This window comes from Capricornis sumatraensis, chromosome 20 (assembly GCF_032405125.1).
Source record: "Capricornis sumatraensis isolate serow.1 chromosome 20, serow.2, whole genome shotgun sequence".
In the NCBI taxonomy this organism is placed as follows: domain Eukaryota; kingdom Metazoa; phylum Chordata; class Mammalia; order Artiodactyla; family Bovidae; genus Capricornis; species Capricornis sumatraensis.
Window position 1 is genome coordinate 62295373 of NC_091088.1, and position 25925 is coordinate 62321297.

General features: G+C 50.6%; 2 protein-coding genes and 1 non-coding gene across 6 annotated transcripts; all 3 read right to left on the minus strand.

Moving 5' to 3' along the window:
- On the minus strand, positions 1-3979 carry LOC138096372 (kallikrein-12-like). Of its 2 annotated transcripts, XM_068992538.1 has the most exons (5): positions 3943-3979; positions 3187-3346; positions 2087-2346; positions 1064-1197; positions 1-156 (listed from the first exon to the last, which is right to left on the minus strand). In XM_068992538.1, exons 1-5 carry the CDS (start codon positions 3977-3979, stop codon positions 1-3), a joined length of 747 nt encoding a protein of 248 aa, XP_068848639.1. The 2 variants fall into 2 exon arrangements, with proteins under 2 accessions (XP_068848639.1, XP_068848640.1); XM_068992539.1 differs by lacking the exons at positions 2087-2346; positions 3943-3979 and having other exon boundaries at positions 3187-3313.
- Positions 3980-13840: 9861 nt separating this feature from the next.
- LOC138096362 (kallikrein-13-like) lies at positions 13841-21939 on the minus strand. Of its 3 annotated transcripts, none has more exons than XM_068992524.1 (5): positions 21888-21939; positions 17796-17985; positions 17436-17482; positions 15552-15691; positions 13841-14029 (listed from the first exon to the last, which is right to left on the minus strand). In XM_068992524.1, the coding sequence occupies exons 1-5, from the start codon at positions 21937-21939 to the stop codon at positions 13841-13843; spliced, it is 618 nt and encodes a 205-aa protein (XP_068848625.1). The 3 variants fall into 3 exon arrangements, with proteins under 3 accessions (XP_068848625.1, XP_068848624.1, XP_068848626.1); XM_068992523.1 differs by having other exon boundaries at positions 15552-15688; positions 17214-17482; XM_068992525.1 differs by lacking the exons at positions 17436-17482; positions 17796-17985 and having other exon boundaries at positions 15552-15688.
- Positions 21940-24690: 2751 nt separating this feature from the next.
- TRNAG-UCC (transfer RNA glycine (anticodon UCC)) lies at positions 24691-24763 on the minus strand. Its single transcript has one exon. It is a non-coding gene; the product is annotated as a tRNA-Gly (tRNA).
- Between the last annotated feature and the right edge of the window lie 1162 nt (positions 24764-25925).

The following is a 25925-nucleotide window of genomic DNA, read 5'->3' on the forward strand; positions in this document are numbered from 1 at the left end:
TCAGTTGTTCCTCATGACCGTCTGGATCCAGTCCACGTATTTGCAAATATTGGTGTAGACCCCTGGGATGCCTTCTTGTCCGCAAGGCCCCACGGATCCCCAGGACACCAGACCCTGAAGGACCCCGCCACACACCAGGGGACCCCCGGAGTCACCCTGGAAGACAAGAGGTGAAGGAGCATGGTATGAACATGGGGAAACCCTGTTCCAGTTTGCCTCCTGCCCCTTCACCCATTTCTTGGGCCTTGAGGACGGTGGCTCCAAGCCTCATCATCAGAGAAAACAAGCATAGCCAGGTTCCCAGAGGACAACAGGGACTAAATAGAGAACACATTGTCCCTAGGGGCCAATCCCAGGGAAGGAGGGCGGGCCTCTATGCCAGAGTAGAGGGTTCTCTCAGAGACAATGGCTGAGCCCTGACCAATGAGGGAAGAGAGTGCAGGCACCAATGACCAATCCCAGTGGGGGAGGGCGGGACTCCCTGCAGGCTCAAGGAACATGGCTGGGGCCCTGACCAATGAGGGAAGTGGACACCGGTACTAGTGACCAATGGTAGAGAAGGAGGACTGGACATCTCCAGAGTCCTCTCAAGGACTCTGGCTGGGGCTCTGGCCAGTAGGGAGGGGCAGCCTTCTAGCTGGAGGACCGACAGGACAAGCTAGTGGAATTACAGGATGAGAGAGCCCTCCAGCCCCTCTCTCCTGCTCCATCCAGGAATCGTTCTCACCTGGGCCAGCACCAACAGGAGGATGGATGATATTGGGAAGACTCAGGACTGGAGAGACATGCGGTCACCTGCCTGAGCTCCGAATGTCCGCTACCTTTTGGTCTCGCCCCCTTTGTGCCCCACCCCAAATCTCTCCTGCTCTGTACCTGCGCTCCCTGTCTCTGCCCTCCACTCCCTGGGCTCTCTCCCTGGCGCTTTCTGTGCCTCTCCTTCTTTCTGACCTCATCTCTCTCCCCGTCTCCTCTCTCTGACTTGCCCTCTCCGCCCCCCACCCCCACCCCACCCCGTTCTCCCTCCCCTTCCTCCCGTCCTGGGTGTTGCCTGCAAATCGCTCACCTGGCAGGCATCCTCCCCAGCTTCGCCGCCAGCACACACCATGTTGTCAGTGATTCTCCCCGGGAACACTGCCCGGCAGGTGGCATTGGAGACGATGGAGAGGCTGAGGCACTGGAGTCGGTCTGGGAACGGGCCTGGAGATGGAAGATGGATGCTGGAGGACCCCCCAGTGCTTCCCTCATCCCGCACCCCCTCCCCCAAAGAGGCCACACGGAAGCCCGATCCAAGTTTATCCGCCACTCCCTCCCTGTGAGCTCCAAGACAATCCTCAGGCCTTTAAATTTCAGATGATTTGATTACATAGTGGCTCTTGATTTCAATTCATTGGCCCAGTCCCCCCGACCTTTAGCCTGTGACTCAGATATAGTAACTCCAGACCTGACCTTCTCCTTCAATCCCAGCTACTGTGACCTTTGACCTCCAGTCTTTTAAAATACCCCTTTGAGCCCATCTTGGCCTCACGTCTTCTCTCCGTCTCTGTCTTCTTGTCTTCACCTTAACCTCTGACCTCGGCTCTGCATCCTCTAAACCACTGGTTCCTACTCCAAAGTGGCCTCTGATCCTAGTTTACTTGACCCCAGACTCCATGACCTCTAACCCTTGGCTCCACACACCAAACCCTATGGCTTCCAGTCCTGGACTAGTGACACTTGATGGAACCCCAGTTTCCGTCCTCAGATTGCGGCTGACATCTGGGTCCCATGATCTCAACTCCACAGTGACTGACACCAGAGCCCATGACCCATGACCCCAAGATCCTATTATCTATGCCTTCTGCTCTTGTCTAATGACCCTTGATATCTCTCCACCTCTGACCTCATCCCTGACCCATGACTTCCGACTCCATATTCAACCACTGAAACATTTTGATTCCCAAGGCCCTTGATGCACCATATTCTTAGACCCCCAGGGCATGATCCTGATGGGGGACCGTTTATCCATCCTTCCTCTGAGAAGGCAAGACCCTTGACCTCTCACCCTATACCCCCAGCTCTGTCCCTCCTGACCCCAAGACCCCCTTACTCCATGGGTGGTTAGTGGTGCCCCAGCCTGAGATGTGGCACTCGGTGCCAGCTGTTGCACAGGTCGTGGGCAAGGGCAGGGGCTGGACACTGGTGGTCAGCCGGACAGGAGTGCCCAGTCGCAGAAGCCGGAGGTCATTGTCATGGTTCCCCAGGTTGCCTCGGTAGCTGGGGTGGGTCACCGAGAGGCCACTGCGTCGGATCTGTTCTGTCCAGTCCAGTTTGCTCAGGCTGTGTTCCCCCAGGCGCACCCAGTACCTGCTGGGGGGGCACGACGGGTGGTAGGTGGGCTGTCCCGGTGCTCCCAGACCCCCTGCCCCTCTCTGCCGCTCTGCACCTTGCTGGCTGTTCTCTCGCTCCTTCATTCCCTTGCCCTCGCTCTGTCTCTCCCATCTCTCGGTCTCCATTTACACTGCCATCTCTCCTCCTCCAGCGTTTGTCCTGTCTGTCCTCTCCAAGCCACTGTGTCACTTTCTGACTCTGATTCTCTTAGCTGGTGATGCCCACAGAGGCAGGGACATCTGTTAGTCCTGTTCACTGCCCCGGAATGGGGCACCTTCTACCACCCAGCAGAAGGCCTGGGTCATCACTATTGTCAACTAAATGAAGGGGGAAATAATGAGTAGATTCTGTTTGTCTTGCTGGTGTCCCTCCCTGTCCCCACATCTCTCTGTCTCTCCATCCATATCTGAGAGCGTCAGACTTATAAAGCCCAATCCCCTCATTTTACAGATGGGACCACTGAGGCCCAGAGAGGTACCAGATGTAGACTTTGACATTGCACAGAGAGTTTGGGTCAGACATGGGTCCACGGCTCAGACTGGGCCAGGGGACACTAGACTGGTGACACACACCATGTGGGAAGGAAATGAGCCATGAGGGAATGTAGGGGCGGGGTGGGCAGGTTGCAAGGCCCCTGCCCTCCACCCCAAAGCTCCCCACCCAGGTCCACCCCAGGCCCATTGTAAGGAAGTCCTACTTCCGGTCTAACCTCAGGCTCTCTTGTTGCAGGACCATCTCCTTACTCCTGTGAGCCCCTCCCCTCCCCACCACGCTCCCTTTGACCACCCGGAATAGGGAGGCTCCCAGGTGGGGGCTTACCTGCCGCTGCAGTGAGCAGCCGTGAGAACCCACCTGCGGTCAATGAGGACCCCCCCACAGCGCAGACGGGTGCCCTCAAACAGCCCCACCTGCCAAGGCTGAGAGTGAGGAATGCACTCTGTGCCATTAGTGATCTTCTCTTTGGCCTCGTGGCTGAACCCTGAGGACAGGGACACAGGGCAGAGAGACAGGGGTCAGAGGCTTAGAGACTGTGGATCAGATAGAAAGAGGAGTACGCAGCTCTGGTGCACACAAGCCACAGCTAGGAAGTCTGCGCGCCTCAGTGAAGGATCCCACATGAGCCACGAAGATCCCACGTGCTGCAACTAAGATCCGATGCGGGCAAATAAATAAATTTGAAAAAAAATAAAGAGGGATACAGAATGGGCAAGAGAAAGGCGAGAGAAAGAAACAAACTGAGAGATAGCGGGGGCCGGGGGCCGGGTCAAAGGCAGGGAGACACAGACCCGTGATACACCGAGAGAGACACACTGAAACACTCAGAGACACAGAGAGAAAGAGAGAGGAGAGTGATGCTTCAAGACAGAGAAATAGAGATTCAGAGAGGGAAAGGACAGAGACGTGGTGACAGGGAGAGACAGAGGGGAGATGGGTTGGAGGATGGAGGAAGAGAGAGAGGCACATGACCCCGGGAGATGGAAATGAATGGAGACGTCGATCTGCCAGCCACCCTCCCCTCCTCAGTGCTCGGCATTCTCATGAGGGAGGGACCCACCTTCCCTCTGGGGGACTCACCAACGAAACACAGGAGCAAAAAGATGCTGGCCCTCATGGTGGACCACTTCCAGGTTCTGGGGGGGACGAGATGCAGCATCTCAGAGATGGCAAGTGGACCCTCCCGTTCCCATCCCTTCCACCAGCAGCTCCATGAGGAGGGGACGGTCCACACGCCCATCCCCTCAAGGGTCCCCTCCCCACCCTGCCTCCCACCGGTGTCTGCCTGCCTCCTTCTCACCTGGTCTCTCTGCCTGCCGATTCCTCCAGGTGTCTGTCGCGATCAGCCTGTCCGTCTCTCTCTCTCTGCTATCTCTACCCACCCACCAGCTTGTCCTTTCATCTGCCGGCTACCCTGCCAGTCCACGCTCCCGCTGTCCACATGTCATGCTGTCCACCTGTCTCCCTCCTTCTGTCTGTCTGTCCCAGACCAGCGGCTGACACAGCTTTTAACTCTCTTTGTCCCAGCCCATGCTGTTTTTCCGGGTTGAGGGAAGGGGCAAGGAAGTCATGGGGTGGGGCGCCCTCTAATCCCGGGAAAACTCTTCTAGGCTAATGACACTTGACTGAGATTTACAGTTAAATGGAGGGGGGAGGAGGCCCGGATGACTCTGGAGGGAAGACCCAGCCCCTCTCCTTCTCCCCTCCTCTCCAGACCAATCAGCAGCCACTGACTCACGGCCAACCGGGAGCCGAGTTCTAATCCCGACTCCAGTGACAAGCCTCAGGGAGGGTTGGGGAGGTGGATCCCTGGGACTCAGGGAAGGGTAGAAATGAGAGTCAGGGAAACCGAGGGTAGAGAGAGCCCGAGAACGAAGAGGTGGAAAGGGAAGAGGTTTCAAAATAGCTGAGACAGGAATTTCCAAACCGGGATCTAAGGAAGTCTGGTTCTAATGGAAGTCTTAAAATGCGCAAACAATTCTTTTCCTGGCTTTCAGAGCACAGGTCTTATGATATCAGGTCTATTTATCTAATTCCATGAAAATTGTTTTGCATGGGGACTTCCACTGAGAAAGGAATGGAATAGGGAACAGAGAGGGAGGATGAAAGAGATTTAGGGCAGAGTCCTTCTCTCTCATTCTCTTTCTGCCATCATCTTTTTTTTTTTTAATTAAAATTCACATAACATAAAATCTAGATTTGGGGGATTTCTGTGGTGGTCCAGTCCCCAGTGCAGGAGACATGGGTTCGATCCCTGGTCAGGGAGCTAAGATTCCACAATCTTCAGAGAAACTAAGCCAACTATGAAAGATCCCGCGTCCTGGAACTAAGACCCAACATAGCCAAATACATAAATATTTTTTTAAAAATCCAGCCTTTGAACCAGTTTAAAGTCTACCATGCAGTGAATTTTCCTGTACTCAGAATGTTTTGCAACCATCACCACCATCTAATTCCAGAATATTTTCATCACCCCCAAAGAACACCCTCTACCTGTTAAGCTGATGCCTATCCACTGATGAATGGACAAATAAAATGTCTGTCCCTACTATGGCGTTCATGGTGTTAAGTCACTTCAGTTATGTCTGACTCTTAGCGACCCCATGGACTGTAGCTCACCAGGCTCCTCTGTCCATGGGATTCTCCAGGCAAGAATACTGGGGTGGGTTGCCCTGTCTCCCTTCAGGGGATCTTCCCCACCCAGGGGGTCGAACCTGCGTCTCTTGCGTCTCCTGCATTGGCAGGCTGGTTAGCACCACTTGGGAAGCCCACTATATATTCAACTATTAATATTAAAGGAACAAGTACCGATGTATGCTATCCATGGAGAAGGGCTTCCCTGGTGCCTCGGTTGGTAAAGAATCTGCCCGCAGTGCAGCAGACCCAGGTTAGATCCCTCAGTGGGGAAGATGCCCTGGAGAAGGAAATGGCAATCCACTCCAGCATTCTTGCGTGGAAAATCCCATGGACAGAGGAGGCTGGCGGGGTACAGTCCATGGGGTTGCCAAGAGTCAGACACAACGTAGCAACTAAACCAGCATCATACGTGGGTGGAACCTTGATAACACTGTGGAGGGTGAAAGAAGTCAGTCACAAAGGACCACAAACCATACGATCTCGTTTATTTCAAATGCCCAGAAAAGGCAAACTGGTGGAGACGGAAGGAAAGTGGTTCAGTGGTCGCCTGGGGCCGCGGGGAGTCGGGATGGGGAGTGAATGCTTGGTGGTTCTCTTTGACACACGGACTTGCAGCTTGTGACCTCCACATAAAGCCAATTCCTTTCTGTAGCTGGAGGCTCAAAGAGGACAGACCTCCTGCTTTCAAGAAAAGCGCCGAGAGCCTTTGTCACCTCTCCCGGGGAGCCCCCCAGAGCTCTCAAGTCCCGGTGCCTCACACTTTCCTCTTGGGCATCATCATAAGCTCACTATGCAGCCCATTTATAGGGAGAACTCAGGGGTGCCGTCCCCGAGCACGGAGACCGCCATAGGTGAGGAAACAGAGACAACTGAATGAAGCCACTTGCTCACAGCCACACAGCTGAGAAGAGGCAGAATTGGAGTTAGAGCCCAGGCAGACGGGCTCCAGAACTTGTATTGTTAATCATTTCCCAAGTATGTGAATGAACAAAAGCATGACTAACTGAAGGAATATACGTGTGAATAGATGAATGTAGAGGGGCTGCTGTGGGTTTCAAAGAAAGAGAGTGAGCTTTTGGAAATGTACAGACTGGGTTGAAACCTCAGTTCATCTCGTGACTCACTGGGGACCATGGGACACTCTCTTGTCTTGTCCTCTATTTGTCCGTCAGATAAATGCATCTGGGAGGAAGCTGAATGTTTACCGACCACTTCCCCTTGGGGTCAGCAAGCAAGGTAACAAAAGATGAGTGGGAGGGGAGAAAATAAATTAGGAGTTTGGGATTAACATAAACACACTACTATATATAAAATAGGAAAAAACCAACCAAACAAGGACTACTGTATAGCGCAGGGAACTATATTCAGTATCTTGTAATAACCTACAATGGATAAGAATCTGAAAAACTATATATGAATATATATATGAATCACTTTGCTGTATACTTCAAACTAACATAACAATGTAAACCACACTTCAAGAAAAAAGTGAAAACAAACATTAAAGATGTTTGGGGGGACTTTCCTGGTGGTCCAGTAGTTAAGAATCCGTCTGCCAATCCAGGGGACATGGGTTCGATCCCTTGCCGGGGAGATCCCACGCCCGGGAAGATCCCACATATCTCAGGACAGCTAAGTCTGTGTGCCTGACTACGGAAGCCTGCGGGCCCAATAGCTCAAGCTCTGCAGCAGCAAGAGAAGCCTCCGCAATGAGAAGCCTGAGCTCTGTAACTAGAGAGTATAACCCAGCTCGCTGCAACTAGAGAAAGCCCACACACAGCAACAACAAAGACCCAGCACAGCCAAACATGAAGAAAAAATTTTCAATAATGATGGATGGGGTATCATGTATGCTAAATGCAGACATGAGTAAGATTGCCCCATCCATTCATTTCTTTTTATAAAGAAGGGACTTTCAAAGCTGACAGATGACAGAATCTTTCTGCAGTCTTCAGTTTATCCTTTCACCTCTCATTCTATTTCTGTCTCATTGATTCACTCAACAAACATTCTGCGGTTGCCCTGTGTACCTACCTGACCCTCTGCTGGGTGATGCTGGGGTCACAGAGTTTAATCAGAACCCACCCACAGCCCCATACCCCCTCCCAGGTATTGCCCCGTTTTTCTAGCATCCTTCCCAGCAAAACTTCTCCATGGAGATCTACTCACTGTTTGCACCCTACAGCCACAGTCTTTCTTGGGTCTCCAGAGATTTCCATGTTGAGCAATCCAACGGTCACCTGTCTGTCCCCGTCTTACTCAAGCTTCGGGCAGTGTTCAAAACACGGCCAGCCCCTCCTCTCCCGGCTTCCTTCTGGGACACCGTGCATTTCTGGTTTCCCTCCTACTCCTGACTCTCCTTCCCAGCCTCCCTCATGAATAGGACCTTTTCCCTCCATCAGTGTCAGTACAAACAAGGGTGTTCCCAGGGCTCTGTCCTAAGCCATGTCCTCTGCACCTGAGTGTGTACACTCAGTCTCACCCACCACCTGGGGCAGGCTGGTTCTCAGGTCTCTCCCCAGCTTTATTCCTGAGCATCCGACAGCCCTCTGGACAAGCTAAAGCTAGCTCGCCATCTCTCCCCACCGACCTGTTCTCAGACCCTACATTATCCGTCTTTGTGGTTGGCTCCACCGTCCCCCCGGTCCCCTGCCCAGACTCTTCTCTCTGGAACCCAGCTTCTTTTCTCTCACTCTCTTCGCAGACCACCCCTTGTAGTTTTTCTGTTTTTGCATTACAGAAAGAACAATGCACAGAAGACAGTGGGCTACAGGACTGCCAGACCCAATCACCACCCGACTACTGGGCTGCCTGATGCCAGCCCATGGCTGTTTTTGAAATAAGGCAAGAGGAAGAAGAACAAGATCTTTCCACCTTTGTTCCCCATCACCTACCCCTGACTGCGAGCCCTTCTCTTACAGAATCCCCCACATTCCTCACGGAACGTGGGGGTGGGAGGGCACAGTTCTTGAGGCACAAGCCTACTCGTTCTCCCGTCCAACAGCTGAGGATTAAAGCCACATTTCTATTCCCTCCGAACTCTGTTATTTTCTTTCCCGACTTTTCGGCAGGGAGAGAAAGGGAAGATTTTGGCGGCATCATCCTCCCCAAAGATGGCTTCGAACACTTCCTCCTCTGCATCTTTGAAACCTGGCTCCTGAGCTCTGGCCCTCTGCAGCCGTGGCCCTCAGGCATGCTCACAGCCCATCTCCCTCTGTGTCCCCCAGGAGCTCTGCGTCTTATCTCAAGGAGGTCCCGCCACCTGCCGATTAACTAGGCTGAATCCAGACACTGTCCTTCTTACCCTCCTCACACTGTTCCTCTTGTCTCCGATTCTCTCAAACCCTAACTTGGCCCCAACTGGCCTTGTTCCCTCCTCCTAGACCCTCACCCAAGTCATCTACCTGGATTCTCAGCCTCTGACTGCCCCTCCCCACCTAGTCCACCACTCAGAAAGCCCTGAAGGGATCTTTCTACATGTAGAGCCTTCTCTGGTCCAGCTCACACCCCTCCTGTGGGTCCCTGGTATGCATTTGATTTTCCTCCTGGATTCTGGTCATGGAGGTTTTAAAATTTTTTGGAATTTCCCAAGTGGTAGGGGAAGGAGGCTGAGTGGTGAAGAACTGATGCTTTTGAACTGTGGTACTGGAGAAGACTCTTGAGAGTCCCTTGGACAGCAAGGCGATCAAACCAGTCAATCCTAAAGGAAGTCAACCCTGAATAATCAATGGAAAGATCGATGCTGAAGCTGAAGCTCCAATACTTTGGCCATCTGATGCGAAGAACTGACTCACTGGAAAAGACCCTGATGCTGGGAAAGATTGAGGGCAGGAAGAGAAGGGGACAACAGAGGATGAGATGGTTGGATGACATCACCGACTCTATAGACATGAGTATGAGCAAACTCCAGGGGACAGTGAAGGGAAGGGAAGCCTGGCGTGCTGCAGTCTATGGGGTTACAGAGTCGGACACAACTTAGCGACTAAACAGCAACATACATAGAAAAGCATGAAATTCACTAACTGGGGATATTTGTTTTTCTTTATTTAACAGTAATCTCTTGATGTTCCAACTACCTGGTTTTTGTTGCAAAAACTGCCGTGTATCCTGACTCCTCCCTTATCTCTTGGAAAGTCCCCTGGAGCTCTCTGTGAGGCTGTCTTCTGGGGTTAAGTCCTCAGTATATTTGTCAAATAAAACTTACTTCTCAGCTTTGAGGTTGTGCGTTTTTTTTTTTTTTTTTCAGTTGACAAGGTGGTGGCCCTAGCTAGGCTCCCACTTACAGTGCCAACTGTGGTCACCCCTCAGAGGTGGAAATGACCCTTTGGTCCATGTGCAGCATCATGAATCATGACATCTGAACCAACGCTTGGATGAGGAAGTCCATCCTACTTCTGTGGGAGCGACTGCATTGTTCTTCATTATCCCTCCTCCTGGGCTTCCCAGGTGGCGCTAGTGGTAAAGAACCCCGCCTGCCAGTGCAGGTGATATAAGAGACTCAGGTTCAATCCCTGGGTCAGGAAGATCCCCTGGCGGAGGGAATGGCAACCCACTCCAGTATTCTTGCCTGGAGAATCCTCAGGGACAGAGGAGCCTGGTGGGCTACAGTCCACAGGGTTGCAACCAGTCGGACACAGCTGAAGTGACTTAGCATGAACGCGTGCTTCCCTTCCTCCAAAAAGCCTGACTTGAGTGTCCAACCTCCTCAACCCGCTCACAACCCATCTGCTTCTTTTATCTTAACGTTGAATTTGTTAGGATGAAACTGTGGGCTCATATGCCCATTGCTCCCATTCACCTGGTGAGTCCAGCCTAGCCCCTTAAACAAGCCCTCACATAGACTTCCCCGGTGGTCCAGTGGTTAAGAATCCGCCTGCCAATGCAGGACACACGAGTTCGATCTCTGGTCTGGGAAGATCCCACATGTGATGGGGCAACTAAGCCCGAGCACATACCTACTGAAGCCTTGCACATCCTTGCGCCCGTGGCCCGCAACAAGAGAAGCCGCCGCAGGGAGAAGCCCGTTCACCACAGCCAGAGAGTAGTCCCCTCCACTCAGCAAAGCTAGAGACAAGCCCGAGCAGCAACGAAGACCAAGTACAGCCAAACAATTAATTGATTTAGCAAAAAGTGAAACCAAACAGGGCCTCACAAGTGGGGCAGTGGCTCAGCTTGGTCTGGACCGGCGTCCTTCAAGACTTGCAGGGGAGCGGGGGTGGCGCAGAGGTGAGTGGTGGGTGGTAAGGAATGTCCCTGGGGATGTTCTCAGAGGAGAAATACAGGAAGGTGTCTCCATCAGCCTGGAGGGATTCGACTCACTGCTGGATTGTCTTTAGGTCCACACGGCTGTAAAATGGGGGAGCTGATATTTCCCCAACTGGGGCCTCAAGAGAAAGATCTGAGAGGCGTTATCTGCTGGACTGACGACAGGAAGTGTGTTCTCGTTTTGCTCTGGTCTCCCCCTTCCCCGCCACCCATCTTTTCACCTCCTCTCTCCCTCCACAGGCCTCCAAATTCCTTCTTGCACAGGATCTCATTGTTAGTAAAAATCCCCCTGGGGCAAAACAGGAAGGAGCGGGCAAGTGATTACAAAGTCCCTGGGAGATGCCAGGGGGGCAGGCGGTCTGAACAGCCTGCCACCTGGCTAGCCTTCTCGAATTAAAGTCCTGTTGGCAGTCGGAGCCTCCTGTCCAGGTATGTCATTATTTTCTGTTCCGCAGGAAGGATTGGGCCGCCGCCTCCCGTTCTCAGATCTGCAGCTGCCACTCAAGGCGACCTGCTCGGGGCTGGAGCCTTGGAGACACGGCACCATAACAATGACATCAATAATAACAATAATACTCGTGACAGCTGCCACTTAGGGAGCATTCACTCAGTACCAGGTGTTCTTCTGAGTGCTTTCACGTATGAAATCAATCCTCTCAAGAGTCCCCTGAAGTAGGTGATGTTCTCTTTAACTTTATTAATACACTGAGACGGTTCTTCATCCTCAGATGGGGAGAATGAACTCGTTGGTGGCACATTATCGTTAATGATCTACTTTTGCCTTCCTTCTTTATTTCCTTTTGCCCTCATTTCCTTCTGCTGTGACCTTTATTATTGTATCTCTTTTGCCAGTATTTGTCACTCCGTATCCTTTGTGATCGCTTTTTATTATTGTTATTTTTTATTGATTTTTATTATGGCTAATGCAGGCTTCCCACCCCACCCCCGCCCCTGCCCCCCGCTGTGGCTCAGGGGTAAAGAATCTGCCTGCCAATGCGAAGATGCAGGAGACATGGGTTCCATCCCCCCGGGTCAGAAGATGTCCTGCAGAAGGAAATGGCAACCCACTCCAGTATTCTTGCCTGGGAAATTCCAGGCACAGAGGAGCCTCTGGCTACAATCCATGGGGTCGCAAAGAGTCGGACACTACTGAGCGACTGAATAACAACAACAATCACGATTTGCAGTTATTTAGCCTGTGTTGTTTATTTCCTGTGAAACCGCTTGAGGGCAGAGTTTACGGCTGCTTGGTTATCTGATACACAGTTTGAAACCAAAACTCCTGGCCTTTCCCTGCAAAACTGTTCCTTCAGCCACCTCCTGTTTTAGTAAATGGCAGCTCCATCCTTCTGGTTGCTCAGGCCAGAGTCTTGGAGTCATCTTCGACCCTCCTCTTTTTTTTAAATGTTGAACATTAAAAAAAAATAGTATTTTATTTTATATTGGTGTATAGATGATTTACAATGTTGAGATAGTTTCTGGTGTACAGCAAAGTGATTCAGTGAAACATATGCATATATCCATTCTCTTTCAGATTCTTTTCCCATATGGGTTATTACAGAGTACTGAGTAGACTTCCCTGTGCTATACAGTAGGTCCTTGTTAACTATCTACTCTCTATATAGTAGTGTGTTTACATCAATCCCAAGCTCCTAATTTATCCCTCCTGCCCCCTCGACCCTCCTCTTTTTCTCACATTCTCTGGCTGAAGTCAACAGACGCTGTGTACCAATCCCCTCAAACAGATCTCAAATCTGACCCCTGAACTCCTCCGAGGATGTCACCCTGATCCAAGCACCATCAGCTGTCACCTGGCCCATTGCAGTCGTGGCACACCAACCTCTGCACCTTCTCCTCTAATCTAATACATCAGGCGGGCTCCTGCCTCACGGTCTTTGCCTTTGTTATACTTTCCACTTGGGCACTGAACCACGCACTTGAGGGTCATAGACAAAGATGTAACAGCCCAGGGTACTGAACAAAGATTGTGGGTGAAAGAACCGAAGATTTGGTGGACAACAGCTGCCAGGAGACCAAACCAGTCGATCCTCAAGGAAATCAACCCTGAATACCCACTGGAAGGACTGATGCTGAAGCTGAAGCTCCAGTACTCTGGCCACCTGATGTGAAGAGCCCAACTCATTGGAAAAGACCCTGATGTTGGGAAAGATTGAAGGCAAGAGGAGAAGGGGGCGGGCAGGAGATGAGATGGTTGGATGGCATCACTGACTCAACGGACATGAATCTGAGCAAATTCAGGGAGATAGTGAAGGACAGAGGAGTGTAGTGTGCTGCGGTCCATGGGGTCACAAACAGTCAGACAGACTTAGCAACTGAACAGCAACATCAGCAAAGGAGCACGGAGGCCTCTTGGAACAGTCAACCCCAGCACCCTAGAATTTAGAGCACTGTTGATATTGAATGCACATGGGGGTTCAGAGACAGGGAATATTGGCAGAACATGGAATGTAGGTAGGAATGGGACAACTGGGGAGACCCAGAAATGTCTCCAGGAATTTCCCCATTCAAACGAACCATCATGCGGCTCCAACGTTAGCTGTGATGAATCAGAGGTGCACATAATGTTGTCAGGGAAGAAGATGTTGCAGATGAAAGAATATTTTCAGGAAGAAATGTCTTGGGAGTCTAGAACCTTCTTGAGTACAAAACATAGAAGGATCTAGAATATTGGCGGTGAATAAATACTTGAAGGGGTATAGGATGTTGTCAAGGAAGTTCCATTCACAGAACATAGAATATCGTTGAGATGGGCAGACGGAGGCATTCAAGCGTTCCACAGATTGCACATTCAGATGGTGATCTAGGTTTTATGTTGAAACAGTTGGGACATCTGGAATGTTGTCTTTGTTGGGACGTTCAGGGGACTGGGATGTTTCAGTGATGCAACGTCTGGAGAGCATGATGCTGAGAATGACTGAATGCTTTTGAAACATGCAATGTCAGCTGGGATTGGAAGTTTGGAGAACATAGGTTGCTAGTGCAAGTGGAACACTTTGGGAGGGACAGAGAAGGGCTGGGCAAACCGAGTAAGGGGGCAGGGACGCCAACCCGACTTTTATTGTGGGCCCTTCACCCATTCCTGTTGCCAAGTTTTCTGCTTTTGGATTGTTTCTTGGATCCATGGAACATACTGAGAAACTCGGGTGTAGACACCAGGCCGGTTGGGCTGCCCACATGGGAAGTCTCCCCAGGAGATGATGCCATGAAGTTTTCCGTTACAGACCAGGGGACCCCCGGAGTCACCCTAAGTGGGAGAGAGAGAGAGGCAGGGTGTCCTAAACAAAGGCAGAGATGCACGTAGAGGAAGAGACAGAGAGAGACGGGAATACAGAGAGAGGGTGAGAGAGGGAAACAGAGAAGCTGACAGACACAGAGAGACAGACAGACAGACAGACAGACATTTCTGTCTCTCTCCCTGTTTTTCTGGTCTTCAGTCCATTAAAATGGTGATGGCGTACCTCACACCACTGTTCTTGGTTCTCTGGCCCCACATCTCACCTGCTACCCCTCCCCACCTCTCAACCCTGCTTCGGCTTTACGGCTCCTTGGTATCGTCTTACTATTGAGTTAATCCAGCCGTGTTCCTGGTAGGGTATGCAATACACCTGAAGGGCCACTTCTCCCTCTGGGCCCAGGGCAGACGTTACTAACTGATAAGGCTCATATTACGACTTCATTATCATGCCCTTTCCCATGAAACCAAAACTCAATCTTAAGAAGGCCCTCTCTCTTGGGAATAGGTTTTTTTAAATTTTGTTTTGCCTGTGTAGTACCCATCTCCCCTTATTTTGATGACAGCCTCCTGATTTTTTCATTTGGAGACTGCCCTCTCTCCCACTTTCAATCCATACAACTTGTCCATGCCTCTGTCTGCCCCTAAGGCTAGTCACACGACTTAGACTTGGTCCATCAGAGAACCCCACAGCTCTGGCTAGAGTGGTGCCTCAGGACACAATACAGCCGACCCTTGAATGGCACAAGGGTTAAGGGCACGGACTCTCTGCACAGTAAAACTCCCCCTATAACTTGTAATTAGCCCTCTCTATATATGCTGTTCCTCAGTGTCTGAGGTTCTGCATCTGCAGATTCAATCAGCCTTGAATTGTGTATTTACTGTAGTACTTACTATTGAAATAAACTTCATGTATAAGTGAACCCATGCAGTCCCAACCCGTGTTGTTCAAGGGTCAGATATGCTAAGTCAGCCTAGTAAGAGAATCATGCTCAGAGATTATGTACACAGTTGGAAAGGAGACACTCTCTCTTTCAAAGATGGTTCCTTAGAGGGTAAGATTTAAGACCAAAGCTGCTGCGGCCAATATGCTATATGGCATGGGGAAAGTTTAACTGAGAATGAAACCAAAACAGAAGAGCTGAGAGTTAAAGAGAGACAGATTCTTAAACATCATGTGGGCACCTGGATCCACCCATGCCTGAAACAAGACATCCTGGACTTCTCAGTCACAAAAGCCAAGGTTTTGCTTAAGCTAGTTTGTGTTGGGTTTCTGTCACTCACAACCAAAGGGGATCCAACATTTATATATCTCAACACAAGGATCTGGGTAGCCGCTGCCAGTCAAAGCCCAGGCTTAAGATGAATTCTGTTCGCCAGCTGTGGGTACCCTCTTTTTATCCTGACCCTCTATGCTAAGAGACATTTCACCTTGCAAAAGACTGGTTTGCCCAAGGCTGGAAGCAAATCCTTCCCCCCAGGCACCAGTCCCCACCTGCTGGCTTGTGGGAACCCACCACCCCCTTGGCCTCACCTCACAGGAGTCATTGCCACCCTCTTTTGTGCCGGCACAGAGCATGTTGGGTGTGATCTTCCCCGGGTAGACTCGATGACACTCTTCATCTGAGCGAAGCTCGATGTTGGCACATTGGAGGGTTTGGGGGTAAGTCACTGAGGAGGAGAGAGAGAGGAAGGTCTAAGGATGTCTATTCTGGACAGGTTAATGGGGTGGAAGTTGGACGGGTGGCAAGTCTGTAGAAAATAATGCTGGGAAGACAAAACTGGGAGAAGAGATGGGATATGTATTTGGGTAAAGTGATGGAAGACAGAAATGTGGAGAGAAGGTGGGGGAGAGCTGGAAGAAAGGGTGAGAAGTAGAGAGGACGATGGAGAGGAATGGTACAGGGGTAAATAAACACATCTCAGCAAGAGATATAAGAGGGGAGGTAGGTGAGGGCAGAGGTGGAGCGAGTGATGCAGAAAGATGGAGAGAAGGCGGCGGGAAGAGACAGGCAGGCAGCGGTGATGAGAGAGAGCCGGAGATGGGGAAAACACTGGGAAGAGGCCGCACGGAAGGAGATGCGGCAGAGCAGGAAAGAGTGGCGGGAAGAAGGGTGGGGCACGCTGGGAAGAGAGACATGGGGATGAGGTGAGGGGAGGGCGAGGGGCGGCTAAGGAGGTGCAAAAGGCTCTTGCTGCTATAGAGCTCAGCTTACAGTCATATATATATGCTTATATCCAGAAGATGTATTTATTTATATTTTATTATACTTAATAACCAATATATCAAATTTAGTTTCTAAATTATAAATGATACATATATATTTAAATACATACTTATATATAATATATATTATTTGAATACAATGTATTTAAATAAATATATCATTTATAGCTTAGGAAATAAATCTAATTTCTATAATTTACACATTTATATACAGATGTTTTACTATGTCAATCCATATAAATATGATCCAAATAAATATGTACATATACTATATATTATATATTTTTACATATAAGTTTATATATGTTTATATAAAGGAAACATAATTTTATATATGGTATATAACATATGTAATTATAGCTCTGTATTGGTAAATTTATGCATATTTATATAAAGGAAATATAACTAATCATTTACACGATATGACATATTATATATAGCTATATATATTTATACATTTAGATTTGCATATTCTTTATCAATATGGACTATAAATATAGCTATATATACTTATACATTCTTTATAAATAAAACTTTACATTTAAGTATTCTTGACATAGAATATAAATATAACCTTATATATACAATTATATTCATATATTCTTTGTAAATATAGAATATAAATGTAACTTGATATATATTCACCCATTTGCATATTCTTTATGAATATACATTCATGTTTATATATATTCATATATGCTACATTTATATATCTAAAAAGGATATACAAAACTATACATTATATGTAACATTTATAACTTCATATTTATATTTTTATATATTGACACTTTAAGATTTACATGAAGGATAGATACACCTTTATATATCACTATGCGATTCATGACTTATCCCATGTCTAATAAATCTAGTTTTATCTATAAAGACTCCTGCTCCGACCTGCCCTCCCGTCTCTGCCCCAGTCTCCCCGGCTGCTCTGTGCGGCCGCCGGCCACCCATGCGGGTGCGTACCCTGGGGGCTGGTGGTGGTGCCCCAGCCAGACACCCGGCAGCAGGTGCCGGGGGGCAGGCAGTGCTGGTGGGAGAGGGGCAGGGTCTGGATGTGCCTGGTGAGCTGCACGGAGGACTTCAGTTCCAGAAGCATGATGTCGTGGTCATGGTTCAGGTGGGTGGGACTGCTCTGGTACCGAGGGTGGGGGATAGCTTGAGCCACCTCCCGCACCTGCTCCCCAGCCTCCACACGCGCCAGGACATGCTTGCCCAGGTACACTCTGTACCCTCTGTGAGTGCAAGAAGCGGGTGGTCAGAGGGGTCCAGGAGCTTGCCTCCATTCCCATCCCCAGTCTCACCCTTGCCCACCCCACTTCCTTATTTCCAAAGGTATCTGCTCCCACATCCTTGACTCCAGTTCCCTCCAAATCCTCTGCCGGGACTCCCTTTCCATACCCACACCCCCACGTCTCCACCAAACCTCGCACTCACCCCATGCCCATCACAGCCCAACTCCAACCTCATCCTCCAATTCAGCTCCGCCCACGCACCACACCAGTTACAGTCTCATCCCCACCCCTCACTCCCCCAGGCCCCACATACTCCTTTAGGCAGTGTGCAGCAGTGAGGACCCATCTGGGGTGCACCAGGACCCCCCCGCAGAGCAGCCGCCCGTGCACTTGTAGGGCTGCCTGCCAGGGCTGAGAGTGGGGGGTACAGGTGTAGCCACCAGGGAGGAACCCGTTGGTCCCATTGGTGCCGTTGAGAATCTTGGGGTACTCCCGAGAGATGCCTGGTAGAGGAGAGAACGTGTTAGAGAATTGGGGTTCACAGGGAAAGGAGGCCAGGCGTTATGGTTCTTGGGCTTGGGGAGCGAGTCAAAATTTTGCTCTGGGTGGCCAGGAATTGATGATTCATTTGTTGGTCTCTGGGCGTTGCCATTTTCTACACAGTGGAGATGAGCCAGGGCGAAGAGGTTGATGTCTCTTCTTTCTAGAAGCGCCAAACTCTCCACTGGAGGTTAAAAGCAGTGTTTGGGGAATGAGGAAGCTTCTGATATGTAAGCAGAAGCCTGATTTCTTCCCACGTGAATTTTCTCTCTTGGTCCACCATAGGGATTGATTTCCAGGAGTAGAGGTGAGCCTACCCTACCTATTTACCTAGGCAGTACCCATCCATCCATTCCTCCATGCTTTCTAAACACATTTACGGAGTGCCTTCATGACCTTAAATACCATTCATAACCTCTGTGAAGGGAACTTTCCTGGTGGTTCAGATGGTAAAGAATCTGCCTGCAATACAGGAGACCCAGGTTGGAGGCACAGCAGTCCACAGAGAGACAAAGAAGGTCTAATCCTGGGGCTTCCCTGGTGGTCCAGTGGTTAAGAATCCACCTGTCAACGTAGGGGACACAGGTTTGATCCCTGGTCCCGGAAGATCCCTCATGCTGAGGGGTAACTAAGCCTGTGTACTGCAGCCACTGAAGCCTGCATGATCTAGAGTCCCTGCAACGAGATGCCACCACATTGAGAAAGCTGAGCACCACAAGGAAACATAGCCCCTGCTTGCCACAACTGGGGAAAGCCCAGAGCACCAACCAAGACCCAGTGCAGTCAAGACAAATAAAATAAGCAAAGAAATTGGAAAAAAAAAAAAAAAAAAAGCGTCTAATCCTGAATGTGCCTCTTCCTGGCTGGGTACAAGTCTCAGTTTTCTCTGCTGCAAAGGACGGAAAGTTATAGTTCGTCTCTCATCGGACAGTCGTAGGTTCCATAAGATCCTACGTTCAAGACACACACAGGACCTGGTGTGGAGCAAGCACTCAGGAAGCAGGGAGTGCTATTAATTGTACACTCAGAAACTGAGTCATCATCACTTCTCTTTCAAACCTGATTTTGACAGGAGAAAGTTTTCATGATGGTGCTCATATCCTTTTAACATCTCTCTTGTCTTGCTGAGGTCACCTTTTCAAACCAGAAGGAAGCAGAAGGTTGCCTTCAGCTGGCAACCCCCCAAATTAAGTAGAACCAGCTGCCTTTCCTATTATGGGGGAGGTCAGAAAGGGAAATTGCCTATTATTGACCGAGGTCAGAAAGGGAAATTGCCTATCATCAACAGACAATTCAATAAACATTATAATTGAAAACAATATTGGTCCAATTCAATAAATACTGCTTTTGTTCATTGTGTGGAACTGGTTTTCTTTTCCATTGTTGTTCTTCAGTCGCTAGGTCCCGTCTGACTCTTTGCGACCCCATGGACGGCAGCACGCCAAGCTTCCCTGTCTTTCACTATCTCCCGGAGTTTGCTCAGATTCGTGTTAACTGAGTCGGTGATGCCATCCAAACGTCTCCTGTCTTCCTTTTCCTTTACCTTTATTTATAGCAAAAGATGCTGTTTTCCACTTAGAATAGTGATATTAACTTCAAATATGCTCTAAGTAAAAAAAAAAAAAGTTGCCTCTAACCAGTCCATTCTGAAGGAGATCAACCCTGGGATTTCTTTGGAAGGAATGATGCTAAAGCTGAAGCTCCAGTACTTTGGGCACCTCACGCGAAGAGTTGACTCATTGGAAAAGACTGATGCTGGGAGGGATTGGGGGCAGGAGGAGAAGGGGACGACCGAGGATGAGATGGCTGGATGGCATCACGGATTCGACGGACGTGAGTCTGAGTGAGCTCCGGGAGATGGTGATGGACACGGAGGCCTGGTGTGCTGCGATTCATGGGGTCGCAAAGAGTCGGACACGACTGAGTGACTGAACTGAACTGAACTGAACTGAACTGAACTGATGAAGACCATTAGGTTGAAAATAATAAAGATGGTTTGTGTGAAGTCCCTTCAGTCGTGTCCAACTCTCTCGTGACCCCGCGGATTGTAGTTCGGCAGGCTCCTCCAGCATGGGATTCTCTAGGCAGGAATCCTGGCAGGCGTTGCCACTTTCTACTCCAGAGATGGTTTGCCAGAGCATAAAGTCCAGGGTGTGGAGGACAGGGTGGGCAACATGGATTAAGGTCTTGACTCAGGCACTGCTGGTTACTTTGGGGCAGGACCCTGCTGTCTGAGAGTTTTGAGTTTTTCAGCTATGAAACTGGAGTAATTACCATGCACCTACCTCCCCAGGCTGTTAAGGGGTCCATCAGCCCTGCCTGTGGAGCTCCTAGCTCCGGGGCATGGCACCCAGGAGGGGATACGGGAGTCCTGGGAGTGTCACCACAAGAGAGAAGCTACCCTGCCTTCAGCCCAAGAGTGGTGATGGGTGCCTGAGGACCCCCCCTCCTTCGGGTCCCAGCTCAGGTGTCAAGTCCTTTGGGGGCCCCGGTTCTGGGCCAGGAACTGCCATTACATCTCTGGGCTTCCAGGTTGGCTCCTTGAAACCATCACCTCGCATCACAGTTTTAACTATTAGGGGAATTGTCTGAATGATGTCAGCATCCATCTCTGCTAGGTTCTGGGCGCTGAACACAGGAACTGTGTCTACGTGTACAGCACCCAGCACAGTGCCTGGTGCTCAGCTGTCTGTTGAATGAATGGATCTGCCTGCCAAGGCAGGGAAAGGGGACTTAAATGGGAGGAGAGGAATATCTGGGGACCAGCTCTGCATGGAATCAGGTTTGGGGTCTCCTTCCTGGTGGCTCAGATAGGAAAGAATCTGCCTGTCAGTTAGAAGATGCAGGAGACATGGGTTAGATGCCTGGATCAGGAAGATTCCCTGGAGAAGGGAATGTTAACCCACTGCTGTATTCTTGCCTGGAGAAATCCCATGGACAGAGGAGCCTGGCAGGCTACAGTCCGTGAGGTTGCAAAGAGTCAGACACGACTGAGCAACTAACACTGTAATGATTATCAAGGACTAAAGAATAATCTAGGTTCTGGAAGGGCCTGAGACTAGAGAGAGAATACTACCAATAAAGCAGTGTGTGTGTGTGTGTGTGTGCACGTGTGCGCATGTGTGTGTGCATGTACACTCATACACATGCTCACTCAGTCATCCCACTGTGACCCCAAGGACTGTAGCCCCCCAGGGTGCCCTGTCCATGGGGATTCTCCAGGCAAGAATACCGGAGTGGGTTGCCATGCCCTTCTCCAGGGGATCTTCCCCACCCAGGGATGGAACCCTTGTGTCTCCTGCATTGGCAGGTGAATGAATTCTTTACCACTAGGGCCACGGTGAAGCCAATAAAGCTAGTAATGAGGTTAGTAATGACGACTAACTTCCCAGTCCCTTCTGTCTTTCAATATTTACAACCACCCTTTGTGGTAATGTTTCCATGTTACAGATGAAAGAAAGAAGTTAAGTTACTTGCTCAGTGTGGCAGTGTCGGGATTTGAACCCCTGTCTATGTCTTCTAACTCTTGAACTTGGGAAGGTCTTGGGGATGGACTTTCTAGGTACAGAGTAGGACAGTCAGTGAGAGGGCTGGTGTGCAAGGTCTCCAAGGCTTAACAATAGGGCAAGCCCATCTGAACCTGGATACCCCAGGGAGAGGTCTGGGGTAGGTGGGGAGCATGCACTGACCCCAGCTGGGTCACCAGGTCACACAGGGACACGCAGGAAGCAAGCCTGCGCCCCAGGGACTCGCCCCGCCCCCGCCAGCGGGCTGGGGGCGGAGCTTGCGGCTCCCTGCCGCTCCCGCCTCCTGCCATTGTTTGCAGTGGCCACCCCGCCTCCGCCCCCGCGCATTGCATTCTTACCTCCTGACCAGGCCACCGTCAGGAAAGAGATCGCGGCGGCCAGGGGCCACATGGTGACTTTGTGGTGGGGGGCAGGGCGGGCGGAGCCTGCGAAGTTGAAAGGGAGTAAGAGCGGGCCAGAACCCTCCATCCCTGGATACTCCCTGCCCGCTCTGCTCTGCGGGTTTCCCAGTCTTGAGTGTCCTCTCCTTTGCTCTGAAAACCTTGACCCTGGAAGCTGCACCGACCCCCCCATCTCCCAGTTCCATTCTTGGTGTGTGTGTGGGGGTGGGGTGGGGGTCCCGGTAACGCAATGGGAGGGGCAGCTTGCACATCCCTCCCTGGGGCTGCACGTCTCTGGCTGCCCTTCACCTTGGGTGGCCAGTCCCCCCACCCCAGCCCTCCAGCCAGCTGGATCCTTGGTGCACTCTCCTGCCCCTCTCTGACCTTTGCAGGCGCCTTTCCCCTCTCGGATGTCTGGTGTAAAACTGAGCATCTTATCTTTCCCCTGCTTCACCTCTCAAACCTCTGCAGATTTCTGTCTGGAACCCTGCCTCTGGCCTCTGCCTCCATCTCCCTGACTCAGCTGTCTCCCGCTCTCTCCGACCCTCCTCCCTCCCAGTGCTCCTGCCCCTGCCATAGGCGGACCCTACCTGGGTCGGGCCCGCGTGACTTCTGCTGCCAGCTGCCTCCAATTTCAGCCTCAACCCATGGCTTTTAACCCCTGAACTCCCTCCCCCAGCGCCTTCAGCGTTTCCCTGTTGCTGGCCTTCCCTTCTCCACCCCCAATGGCTCAGCAGGCTGTCCCCGGACACCCCCAGCCTGGGCTTGGCCCTTCTCAGTGAGGCGGAGCTTCCAGGACAAGCTAGGACCCAGATCTGGTTCCACCCAAGTTGAACCCACTGTGAACTTTCAGGCAGCAGGACCCATCTGGGAGAGAAGGGAAGAGCCTGGTTCCTTCCTCAGATCCACCTTAAACCCCCTGGGGTGGGGGTGGGGGAGTGTCTTCTCCAACATCAACCCAATTTTCCACCCCACTTTCTTATCTGCCCTCCAACCTTGTTGCCGTTCAGTCGTGTCTCACTCTTTGTGACCCCACGGACTGTGTGTAACCTTCCAGGTTCCTCTGTGCCACTGAACCACCAGGGAGGTCCCTCCCACCCAACCCTACCCATATTCTTAATATACATCAGTTCCCGTCCATATTCCATCCTCTTCCCACCTCCCTACCTAATTTTAACCATTCTCCACACTTACCATCAGCCCATCCCTCAGACCCATCCCCAAAAGCAACATTTTGGATAAACGTGGCCTTTTAGGAGCAGGGATGCAGCAGTCCACGGGGGCGTAGGTGGGGAGGGAGAAGCAGGAATCAGAGAGCTCTGGGGCGTCTGGGGGCTGGATGAGAGGGAAGAGGAAGGAGGAAGAGACGAGGTTTTAGGTGTTTGAGGAATGAGAAGGCGTCTCCTGGAACTGGGCCTGGGTGGATCCCGTGAGCTAATCCCAGGGGGTGGAGGAGGCAGGATTAGGGATTAGAGAGGACAGATTAGTGGGGTCAGAATTTGAAAGAAAGCCAGAGATGGGGATCAGATGCAGTCTGGAGAGACAGTGGTGGTGTCATAGGGATGAGGAACTGAGATGGATGGAGTAAGCCTTCATCTCAAAACTGGTGTGAGCCATATTGAGAGCTTAAAGGTTTGTATATAAGGGTCAAATCTAGTGTTAAAAGATTTTAAAAACAAAAACAGAGGCCCTAATCATGACACCCCTGCGTCTATAAAATGAACATATGTCAAAGATGGTTTTTGGATTCATTAATAAGTGATGGCGCTAGTAAGGTGTTACAAAGAACCACACACATCTGGGCAATAAGAAATGCTGAAAAGAGATGCAGAAGTGGCTTATTCTGTGTTGTTGTTGAATCGCTAAGTCGTGTCCAACTTTCTGCCACCCTATGGACCGTAGCCCACCAAGTTCCTCTGTCCACGGGCGTTCCCAGGCAAGAACACTGGAGTGGGTTGCCATTCCCCTCTCCAGGGGATCTTCACGGCCCAGGGATGGAACCCACGTCTCCTGCATTGGCAGGCGGATTCTTTACCACTGAACCACCTAGGAAGCCCTATTCTATATGGAGGGGAGGGAATTGTACTTCCACCTGACGTAAGTCATTCAGTCGGTTATGGACGAGAATTATTTGCCCTGCTATCAACTGTTTATCATTCACAGGGTGGTAAAGTAGCTCAGACAGTAAAAGAAGTTGGGACCCCACTCAATCATAACTCGTCTAGTGTTCCATTGATGGTATCATTGGGTCCATGTTAAGGCATTTCACAAATTTTCCCTACACTAGGAAGAAAAGTTTGTGGTCAGGTTTAGGATGGTAGCGGGTGTAATTGGGGGTGGGGGGATCTGATGCTAGCCTGCAAGTTTGGGGAAGAGAATGGATGTGGGGTGAGGGTGGGGTTGGAGTTGGTTTGGGGGATAGGATTGAGTTGTAGATGGGGTGGGTCTGGGAATAATGTTGATGGAGTCCAGTTGGGTTGGGGCTGGAGAAGAGGCCAAGACTGAGTGTTTGGATATGGAAGTGTTGAAATACAGTTGAGCTGGTATTATGCATTGACACTGATAATGAGCACTAGACATGTCTGTGTTGGAATCAGGTTTTGGTGGGAGTGGGCTGGGTCATAGCTGTGAATGCCTCTCAAGGTTACAGAGAGGTCCCTGTCTTCCCCCACCTTGAAATTAGCCCACCTCCCAGGACTGGGCCCAGAGTAGAGACTGAGTTCAGTCCCCCCCTTTTTTTTGGTTGCACTGGGATCTTAAGTTCCCTGACCAGGGATCAAACCTGCATCCCCTGCATTGGAAGCACAGAGTCTTAACCACTGGACCACCAGGGAAGTCCCCGAGTTCACTCTTTTACAATCAGTTTGGGTTCAGGGTGAGTGCCAGGAGGGAAGATGTGGGGTTAAGTGAGGTGACAGGCTTGCCTGGGAAGTCGGGGTACCTGTGCCCTCTGGTGGCCTGGGTTCACATTTCCAGAAAAAACCTCTCTCACTTGGGAAGAGCTGGAACTTGGAGTGGGGGTGGCTGGTTTTGGTATTTGCTGAGGGGTGAGTACCAGGTCAACGCTGCCATTACGGCTTATGACTGGCTGACTCTTGCTGAAGTGAGGTCATGGACCCCACTAAGGACTAGGAGTATTCCACCCCCTCACTGGATGAATCTGAGCCCATGGAGGGCAGGGAGCTGCTGACAGGCGCTTACCAGTTAGACTGAATCCAGGGGGGTCTCATGGATCAGAGAAAGAAAGGGAAAGGACTAGAAAAAGAGACAGTGTTCCTAGTGGTTCAGAGTGGAGTTCAAGTGACTCGGCCATTCTGTGACTCAGGGTCCCATTTGTAAAACGGTGCTCTCAGTAGCACCTGCCTCATAGAGGAGTAAATGAGTTAATAATGTTTGAAGATGCTTAGACCAGAGTTTGATATGAACCAAAGGCCACAAACGTGACTTGTTATATAAGTAAACCTGGAGATGGAGGCAGCCCAAGGTTCCCGGGGTGGGGGGGTGGGGGGGTGCCCCACCCTAGCTTGGCTTCAAAATGAGATTCTTTGTCAAGCAGGAACTGGAAGTTCTGGTTGGAAGTGCTGGCTGGGGTGAGAAAGTTGGCCCCACACCCAGGCCTGGAGCAGAGGCTCCGGTGGTGCAAACGCTAAGGAAAGGGGGAGACAGAAGGACATGGAGAATACACAGAGGTAGAAAAACAAGGTGGGTGGGAGAGGGCAGGCAGAGGAAATGCAAGGAGAGACAAAAAAAAAATTCAAGACATTTAAGAGGGAGAAAGACGCCTGCGGAGAAACCAGACTTGGGCTTTTGGAGAGAGAGATGCCCAGGAAATTCAGGCCCGTGAATTCTTTCTTTAGAGCTGGATCCGTGTTATTAAGGATGTTGGCCCTGGTCACCATCTTTCTCCCCAGCAACAAAATAACACTTTTCATCCATCGAAACAGCAAAAACTAGAAGTGTCAGTCTTGCCATCTACCTGCTTCTGTGCCCCCATCC